Genomic DNA, 10,753 nt, shown 5'->3' with positions numbered 1-10,753 from the left:
ACATCAATATCACTGTCTTCCACCTCCACATGTTGTCCCACTGGAAGGTCTTCAGGGGAAATAACACACATGGCACTGTTATCTCCTACCATAGCAATGCCTTCTTCTGGAATGCTTCTTGAAGGACCTGCCTGAGGCTGTTTTATAGTTACTTTTTTTATAAGTAGGAGTATACTCTAAAACAACTATAAAAAGTATAGTATAGCAAATACATAGACTAGTAACATAGTCATTTATTATCATGTACTGTACATAATTGTATGTGCTACACTTTTACACAACTGCCAACACAATAGGTTTGTCTATGCCAGCATCGCCATAGACGCATGAGTAACACATTGTGCTATGACATTAAGACGGCTATGAGGTCACTAAGCAATAGGAATCTTTCAGCTCCACTGTTGTTATTATATGGTCTGCTGTTGACTGAAAGGCAATAATGCAGTACATGACTGTATTTCAAAAGGTCTTATTATAAATACCAGAGAATGCTCTCCTGGCTAAACATCATTGTTTCCAGCACAATTATCACCTCCCTTTTCAATAAAACAGCTTGCTCCACTTTTCAAATTTAATACCTTGCAATAGCCACAGCATTTTGAAGACAATATTTATTCACTGTTATTTCTAACATCTTACATTTATTTAGTGCTTTATACTCTCCACATCTAGAGCATTCCCATTTATTACCTTATTAAGTCTTCACATCACTCTATAAGGAAGCTCAGGCCACCTTTATCCCTTTTCCCACAGTCAAAGAGCACACAGGTGACCAAGTAGAAACAAGAAAAGACGTCTCCATATTACTGGCTCAAGATTCCCTCCACGTGGCATTTTCCACCAAATCCAATTAGACTTTCCCAATTTGCACTTACCCCTCCTACCGATTTCTTCTCTTTTCCCTTCTCTCCCCTCATTTCCATTTCAGCCCAGAAGGAGCACTGTCTGCATCCCCTTGAGCAGATGTCCATTCATCACCCGTTGGACAAAAGGCCATCGAACACCCTCTGTGAGCCAAGCACTGTTCTAGATACTGGGGATACAGCAGGGAAACCGTGACCTCAGTGCACAGCCACCACCAGACAATTAGTACAGGATGAGAAACCATAGAAGACCCTGATTATATGAACATGAACATCAAATGGCAAGTGAGTATCTTTTGGAGGACAGTCTTATTAAACCAAAAATAAAGCTCCAGCCCAGAAGTCATATTTGTACAGAAAAGGCCTTGCTGCTTGGCTTTTCATAATTGGCAGTGCTTTCTGCTAATTGTTTGATCACCCACTGGCGCACTGTAAATCAAGGTCAATATGAGCATGGAGAGTCATGTTTTAGGATGAATACAGTGGAATTTATTCAGGCTATTAGATAACTACACCCTCAGCCCTTTAGCACCAGCATTGGGCTTAGAAATAATTCCTAAGTAAAGTCAGCAAAGCCAGGGTATTTTAATACTTTGGTAAAAGCAAGTCTGGAGGTCAATCAAAAAGGCCAGTGCCAGTCTTAAAAACACACAGAAGTCACCAAACTGTCAAATCTGCCACTGGAAAAAAAATAAAAACACTCCAGATCAGGGGGAAAAAAAAATGGACACACAAAGAAAAATGCCCAACAATTAGCCCTTGACACATGCAAATTAGACTGCTTGTGATTTACCAGATGAATACCCAAGACTTGAGATGTTTTAATCTAAAAATTCAAAAATAAAAAATTATAAAAGTTATATACCTACTTGTTAGAATGAAGAATATTCATATGAGTAACTTCAATAATGAAGAAAATTTACTGAACTAACAAATTTTATGAACAACTGTACATCCCATTAATTTAATCTGTGTGTAAAGTTTGATTTGGGCTTTTTTGTTTTTTATTATGTTCCAGGAGGAATTTCTTTGATATTTTATAAATGTTTAATCAACACATCTGAGGGATATACTCAACATTATTAACACTTTGCTAAGCTGGGCATTTTTAATCACAGATCTGTGAGCATCAGAGGATAAGGAGAAGCTCTTAGACATGGAAAGGTAATGACGTGGGCCATTGAGATGCTGCACTGAGTACGGAAGAACGATCTTGTTACTCAAAAGCAAAAAAAACCCAGCTCCACAACATCGTGAACAGATTAGGTCCTCACGCATGGTGATAACTTGAAGATACCAGAGAAGGTCTTACACACCACAAAAACACATATATTAGTAGTTGTGATGAAAGAGCAAAGCCCAAGAAAATATTTTTACAAGATGATTATCTTTTAGAATTACATTACAGTACTTGGGTAAAGCCAATGTCTATTATTAAAACCAAATCGAATTCATGTCAATTATATTCTTGCATAGTATAATAAAAATCTATTACAAGGAAAAGGAAAATAAATAAGAAAGGAACCAAAAACTAACAAATAAATATATTTTAAAGAACAGATGCAAACATAAAACAGTGAGAAATGAATAAGCCTGTCTCAGAATGTAAAGTTTCAGAGGGCAGAAACCATGACTTTTTCCTTCCTTCTGAAAAATCTAAAACAATATACTCCATTCTACATCTTCTAAAGTAAATGCCTGTGTCCTGTTCTACATAATAAAGCACATTCCCACAGAGATGGCTTTAATTTTTTTTTTAATTTCAGAGTAAGATTCACTTTTTTATGTTCTGATTTGGCCCAAGTCTCCTAAAGCAAAGCAGAGCATCAGCCTGGCATTTCTGACTCTAGACATTCAGGCAGGTCATCAGAGTCCCCGCGTGAACCAAGAAGGGAACCAGAAAACGGGGGGATTCAGTCTATGTCAAATGCTTGCTTCAACCGCTAAATATTGTTCTCTCTAGACCTTAAATCCCACTCTGGAACGAAAATAGAAGGTTCTTAGTCTCATGATTCTCAAATTGAGGGACTCATACCCCCAGAGATATGAACTGAGGAAATGCAAAATCCCAATATGAACATGTTCCTGCCGTTAATGGCAAATAATTATGAATACTGTTTTTACAAAACAAATACTTACTGAGAATTAGAATCAAAAGACATGGGAATTTTTAAGATGATAATAACAACAGTAAAAGTAGTAATACAGAACACTAACATTTACTGAGCACGACAGGCTGGCACTATTCTAAGCTCTCTCTATGTACTGTTTCATTTAATTCTCACAGTAACCACCTGTGAGAGGGATATCATCCCCATCATACAGATGAGGAAACTGAGGCTTAATGAAGTGAGGTAAACTGTGCAAGAGCATGTAACTACAATTTGAGAGGTAGGATTCTAACCCAAAAGACTGCTCAGTTACTGTGGCATAGGACATGAGAGACCCTGCGCAGGCATCGGGGAGCAGGTTGACTATGTAAATAAAGCAGATTTGTAAATTGTTGAACAAAGGAGCTTGACACAGGAAAACAGAGACTATGAGGCTGTCTTAGGTCTTGCTGGCTTTCCAGTTCCTGGTTCCTATTCCTTGGGAGGCCCAATCACAGGTATAGAAATATCCCTGTAATCACCTGCCATAGTGAGTTTCTGTTACTTCCAAAGCAAAACAAAGACAATGGGCAACACAGTGAAAAGAAAACATAAAGAGGAAAAAAAGATTTGCAGTGTGCCCCTCTACTATATGCCAGGTGCCAACCCCATGCAGCCATGTTTCAGAGGGAGCGGACCTCATCCCAGCTCCAGGGGTAGATCCCAATTGGTCAAGGCCAATCAGCCCACATCATTCCTCTGATCACACTGATTGGTGGGAGCAGGTGACCTAAGGTGACTCAATCAGTCTCAGGGGAAGGACTGTTTTTTCCCATGGGTGGGAGACAGGTTCTGTCCCTCTCACAGCTATTTCCCTCACTAAAGCTGGACAATGGAGTATGCTGACCCTAGTTGCTACTGGCAGTCATGAGGAATCCAAACTTAAAAAAAAAAAATTGACACACACGGAAAAGTAGAGCCAAAAGAATAACAGCAATAGAAATACAGCCCACTTGCTTATGAGATAACACAGTTCCTGAGTGAGAGGAAGGGCAGTATAGTTGCCAACAGCATAGATTCTGAAGCCAAATCGCCCATGATTGAATCTGGCACTGCCACTTAACCGGCCATCTTACCTTGTGCAAATTACTTGACATCTCTAAGCCTCAGTTTGTGAAAATGGTGATAACAGTTCTAACTTCTTAAGGTTATTATGAGGTTTAAATGAATTTATATATACACACACACATAAACACATACATATATCAAAGCACTTAGAACAGTGCCTGCTACATAGTAAACATGTTTTAATATGAAGGATGGCTGGTATTGTCTGAGTCAGAGCTTCTGCTATTAGCAGCACAAGGCAGGCTAATTGATACAGGAGGAGGGACAAGGTAAGTATAGGAAGACTTCTCTGAGGCATGGAGTGCCAAGCTGGGCTTTGCAAGAGGCAGATGAGTGAGAAACAGCACATCATTCCATCTTCAGAAAAGGATGGAAATTCCATTGCATAAAAACTACGGGAAGAAAATGTTGGATGCAGTTAGCAAAAGAAGAAAGCATATTAGAAATATCCAGATGTGTGAGAATACAGATGGGGGAAAGACCAATGTAGCTCCTGCCCAAGAAAGTGCCACACCTCCAGAGATGTCAGTGGAAAGCCAGAATCAGATCTACGTACAGAGACACAGAGCAAGGCTTAGTGAGCTCTATGGGAAACCCATTTTGAGCGCATCTCTGAATTGAGCCAACAGGCCATGCACAGGGACAGAGTGGCATCTGGTTTCTTGTCACACACCCACACCTGCTAACCAACACACAACTTGAAGGTCTAATTTTAGGCTCAGCAGCCATGACATTTTTTTTCCCCTTTAAAAAAATTATCCATATTTCTTCTTCTGAATGCAGTGGCTAGCCATTACTCTCACACCCCCTGGCAAAGGAAGGAAATTAAGATAATAATGCGTCCTTCTTTTTTTGATGCACCCCCCCCCATTACCCACCCATTTGGAATGTCTGCCTCAATGCCTTTCTAAATCCATGTCAAGAGTTCTCTAGAATCTGGATCACAGCTTTCAGCACATCAGCCCCTGCTCAGAAACCTTCATGTGGCTGCTTGTTGCTGAAAGGATAAAATCCATTCTTCATACCTGGGACCCAAAGCACACTACAGACTGAGATAAATCTACCCTTTATAAATGTTCATGTTCCTGCCTCACCATCTTGCTCAAGGTAAAGTCTATGATGCCTGGATTCATATCTTGGCTTAGCAATTTACTGACTGTGTCACCTTGGGCAAGTTATTTAACCTGAGCCTCAAAAACACTGTACGTGAATGATCTAGCTTTGACCTTGAGATACTGTCAATAACTATTAGCCTGCTATGTCAGTGATATAAAAGATGGTGCTTTGGAGAGGATTAGAACATAACAAACCAAAAAAAGAAAAACAAAAGGTGTAATTGGTCAAATCTTTTTATAGAGGAGTCTGATCGTATGTACCAAAATATAAAATGCACATAACCTTTCACCCAGAAATCCCACTTTGATCGATCTATCCTAAATGGCAATTGAGTAAGTGGAAAAATATGTAATCACAGAGATTTTCATTACAACACTGTTTGTAATAGCAAAAAATTCAGAAGCAATTAGGAATGGACCAAGAAAATTATGTAAACAGACACTATCTCGAGGTGATGAGAATTTTTCCTTTTTTTTTTCCAGAATTGGTTAATATTTTTTACAAGACACACGTATCTTTTTTTTTTCTAAAATCAAAGTGACTGCTGAAAAGGTAACTTTTAAAAAACACACTAAGGAAAATAGTTCCTAAAGGATGTTTTCCCTGGATTCTCAGTGCTAATTATCATTTTTCGTATCATAGATGAAGCTTTAGTTCATCTTTTAAGACTAGCCAGTAGCTCAAATATCTGCAAAATTTAACACTAAAATAAAGTAGATGAAATGACCTTTTGGGGGGCATAAAATCAGACAATTCCATTCTTTTACTACGTCTATGTACAAAGAAAAGAGCTCTATTCTCTGGCCATGGCTTTTACACTTAATCCCAAAAATCTATGTCCTATGTGAAGCCCTTGTCATGAGAGAGGCTAAGAGATAAAAATGAGTAGGTAGTTCAGAGCAAGCCCACATCTGATGCTAACAAGACTTGACATTCACACTCATACAGCAGACTGCTGCGGCATTCTAGAATTATCACTATAGAACCGAAGTTATGGGCAGCAGCAATGATGTGGACAAGTGTTAGGGCTTAAGAATGGATTTTAGATTTTTGGTTTATAGTTATTTGGGCTCGAGGGCTTTACTATTTCCATTAAAATAATAAATGCGTAATAAAAAATTCAAACCATACAGAACAAAAAAACAGAAAATTATTCTCTGAAATCACAGTTCACAGCAACTATTATTGTTAACGTTCAGTGTTTGCGATATTTTGCTTTTGTTTTTAAACCTATCACAAAGGAATTAATGATTTCTCACCCATTATACAACAAAAATTAAAAAGCATGTTAATATTAAGTGCTGACAATGTTGTAAGGAAATGAGCACTCTCATGTCCTGTTGATGAGAATGTAAATTAGTGTATAAACACACTGGAAAACAATGTGACAGAATCTATGTTATGGGCTGCATGTCTATGTCCCCCACAAATTCATATGTTGAAACCTTAACCCACAATGGGGTGGTATTAGGAGATGGGGCCTTTGGGAAGTAATTAGGGTTACATGAGGTCATGAGGGTGGAGCCCCCATGATGGGATTAGCGTCCTTACAAGAAGAGACAGAGACTAGAGCTCACTCTCTCCATTGTGTGAAGATACAATGAGAATGCAGCCATCTGCAAACCAGGAAGAGGGTCTTCACTAGACACTGAAGATGCCAATGCCTAGATCTTGAAGTTCCCAGCCTCCAGAATTGTGAGAATTTCATGTTTGTTGTTTAAGCCACCCAGTCTATGGTATTCTTATTATAGCAGCCCAAACTAAGTTACTACATAAACCAAAAACATGCATGTTGTGAGAACCAGCCACATAACTTTTCTTAATTGAGATGTCATTCACATACCATAAAATTCACTCTTTTAAGGTATACAATGCAGTGTGGTTTAGTACATACAGAGTTGTGCAAGCATCAACACTAATTCCAGAACATTTCCACCACCTCACAAAAGAAACTCCATACCCATCAGCAGTCACTCTCCATTCTCATCTCCCCATAGCCTGTGGCAACCACTAATCTATTTTCTATCTCTATGGATTTGCCCATTCTGAACATTTCAAATAAATGGACTCATATAATTCGTAGCCTGTTGCAAATGGCTTCTTTCACTTAGCATGGTATGGACAAGGTTTGTCCATGTGGTAGCATGAATCAGCACTCCATTCCTTTTCATGGCTGAGTGATATTCCATTCTATGGATACACTACATCTGGTTATATATTCAGCAGTTAATGGACACTGGCTTGTTTCTACATTCTGGCTATTACAATGCTGCTATGAACATTTCTAAGTACATTCTGTGTGGACACATTTTTTCATTTCTCTTGGATATATACCTAGAAGTGGAATCGCTGGGTCAAATGGTAACTCTATCTGTAACTTTCTGAGGAACTGACAAACTGTTTCTCACAGCAGCTGCACCATGTTACATTCCCATCAATAACGCATTTCTCCATATCCATACGTGCACTTGTTATTGTTCCTTTTTTATTATAGCCATCCTAGTAGGTGTGACGTGGTGTCACATTATGTTTTGATTTGCATTTCCCTAATGACTAATGGTGTTTAACAGCTTTTTTTTTTTTTTTGAGACAGAGTCTCACTGTATTGCCCGGGCTAGAGTGCCGTGGCGTCCTAGCTCACAGCAACCTCAAACTCCTGGGCTCAAGCGATCCTCCTGCCCCAGCCTCCCAAGTAGCTGGGACTACAGGCATGTGCCACCATGCCTGGCTAATTTTTTTCTATATATTTTTAGTTGTCCAATTAATTTCTTTCTATTTTTAGTAGAGACGGGGTCTCGCTCTTGCTCAGGCTGGTCTCGAACTCCTGAGCTCAAACAATCCGCCCGCCTCGGCCTCCCAGAGAGCTAGGATTACAGGCGTGAGCCACCGCGCCCGGCCAGTTTAACAGCTTTTCATATACTTCTTGGCAACTGGTGTATCTTCTTTAGAGAAAAATCTATTCAAATATTTTATCCATTTGTTCTTTTTTAAGCACCAAAGGAGGCAAGAAAAGCTTCATCTTTCCCTGCTGCACCCCTTTTAATAAAAGGATTTGTTACGTAAAATTTGGATTCAGTCAAAAGGCCGCACTTAAGGACCAGGAAGGCCACATGTTTCCTTAAGGCCGCAGGTCCCCCCACCCCGCCCCTTTGAGTTAATTTTGTATTTTGAGTCCAACTTCCCTTTTTATATGTGGATATCCAGTTGTCCCAGCACAATCTGTGGAAACAAACATTCTTCTCCCATTGAATTGTCTTGTAATATAACTTTTTAAATCTACATAGAATGTTCTATAGCTTCATTGTCACAGGGGTGACACACCTGGATTATGTTTGTCAAAACTCATAGGACTGTACACTAAGTATAATAAATTTTATTGTATGTAAATCATATCTCAATAAACCTGACACTTAAAAATTCTACTTTAGAGAAACACAGCATAAGTGGTCATATTCGAGAAACATATGCTTCACAAATATTGTAATATTGCTTGTAATAAAGACAAACTAAATACCATCTGAATGTCTACCAAAAAGGAAGTAGCTAAATAAAACATAGTATAGCCATAGCATTGAATTATATGCAATAGTTCAAAGAATAAGCTAGATTTATATATATCAAATGGATAAAGCTAAGAAACATTCTATTAAGAAAAAAAGAGAAGTGCACAATAATTTACACAGCATGAAATCATGTATGTAAAGAAGATATACAAAACCATACTATATCGGGTCTGTAAGTACATTTGTAAGTATCTAAAGGTGTCTGTTAAAGGTCCGGAAGAATATTCAGCAAAGTGATAACACTCAATGCCTCTGGAGAGGGTGAAAAGACACCAGAATTGGAGGAGTAGTCAGAGAGGAGTTGAGCTTTGTCATTTTTCCCCCCAAAGAAAAACATATTCATTAATTATTTGTGTGATTAAAAAAATAATAATGTGGAATGTGGGTAAGTTGTAAACAGAGATCTTAAGTACAGAACCATTGTTTTTTAATACATGTGCTCATGTGTCCATCCCTGCACCCAACACACACACGCACACACACACACACACACACACACACACACACACACACACACAGAGGCGATCTTACCAATTTGGATTTTCCACACTTTCCTGGAAGACAGATTCTTCCTTCATGGATGCATACTGTGTCCACGTAAGGCAGTGACTCCGTATAGCCATGTTTCTTTCCTGAGGATTGAGCCATGATTCCTCTTCTAACTGGATATTGGGTACTCTTAAAATGCTCACCTGTCCAACAGAGGGAGGATGGGTTTCTCGGTTTAGGAAGAACAAGCTACATAAGGACAGCATCCAGAGTTGTTTTCAGTCTTGGACAATTAAGAGGACAAGAGATCCTGATATACAGATGATGGTTCACCAATAGCTGTAAGTTTTTAATAATCAAACACACTATGACCTTACTAAGTGCTGGTGAGGACATGCAAATGGCCTAGGATTTATGTAGGTTGTACAGTCCCCGGCCTGATTTCCCTAACTGCTAAACACTAAGCAAATTATCAGCCTCCTTCGTGTCTCCTCTAGGGCTGGTTATGGCCTTCTTAAATTGATGGATTTTAATTGAGCCCACTTACAGGCTCGTATGCAGGACAACATCAGGTAAAATATATTCTTCATTTTAAACTCTGTCTAATACCTAGAAATGTATGGTTTCCTACATGGAGAAGACACGCAAAACTACAAAGGCAGGATTGTACAAGTCACAGGTATCCTTAAATTATTTAAGAATCGAGACACAAGACAAAGTTGAATGCCTTTTTAAATAATAGATTCAAAGTGTGTATATAGGGCAAAGGCAGGGTACACACTCTGTGGAAAAGCACAGTAAGAATCTGCTGCTACAGTGCGACATGTTTTACCATGTGGAAAATAACAAAGTTCAGTTTCATTGTCCTATCAGCTTTATGACACAAAAGAATGTCTTTTAATCTATGATAAGGAAGTGAAGGAAGCTGCCATTTGTTCTACATACAGCATAGCAATTTAATTTGCAAGCTAATTGGCAGGAGCCAAGCAGGGTTCCCCATCACACACAGGATCTCTTCTGGGTTGAAACCACCAGAGGAGACATTTTTAAAAGTGCATATCAAGATGCTTTCCCCTCACTTCCTAATAATTCTGAAAGGGCTCACATTGAAAATCCCTTTATGGTTCTAGCAATGCAATTAAAAATTTCCACTCACCTTTTTCCAACAAAGAATCACCAGTGTGCTTAATGGTATCAAAGAGAGAAAACAATTTGCTATCATGAAGATTTCATCATCAATGATATTACTTTACAAAAACACACGAAAAGACTTACAGAGAGTACTGAGAACATTATACTCCCAGAAATAACTGTTATCTTTGATAATGAATTAGAAACTGATGCTTTTATCTTCCTTACTAAAGATCAGACTAAATATTTACAATCTGCCCACTTCTGATCACTCTTACCTAAGGGTCATTTCTAACCATGAACAGATTAGAAAAGATAGTCACTTCATGCAAAATGCCAAAAGTATCTTTTAAAAAATTGTAGAACATCTCTA

At 38.6% G+C, this 10,753-nt stretch overlaps 1 protein-coding gene across 1 annotated transcript in view; it reads right to left on the bottom strand.

Annotated features, from left to right (window-relative positions):
- Positions 1-10,753, bottom strand: part of PRELID2 (PRELI domain containing 2) — an 80,616-nt gene that overhangs the window by 38,940 nt on the left and 30,923 nt on the right. Inside the window, exon 4 of the mRNA XM_012658265.1 lies at positions 9,292-9,452. Coding sequence (XP_012513719.1) covers positions 9,292-9,452 — 161 coding nt within the window. The remainder of the gene's footprint in view (positions 1-9,291; positions 9,453-10,753) is intronic.

Source organism: Propithecus coquereli, unplaced genomic scaffold (assembly GCF_000956105.1).
Source record: "Propithecus coquereli isolate 6110/MARCELLA unplaced genomic scaffold, Pcoq_1.0 Scaffold58, whole genome shotgun sequence".
Lineage (NCBI taxonomy): Eukaryota > Metazoa > Chordata > Mammalia > Primates > Indriidae > Propithecus > Propithecus coquereli.
The sequence above is the reverse complement of the archived record's forward strand: the minus strand, read 5'-3'. Positions and strand labels throughout refer to the sequence as shown.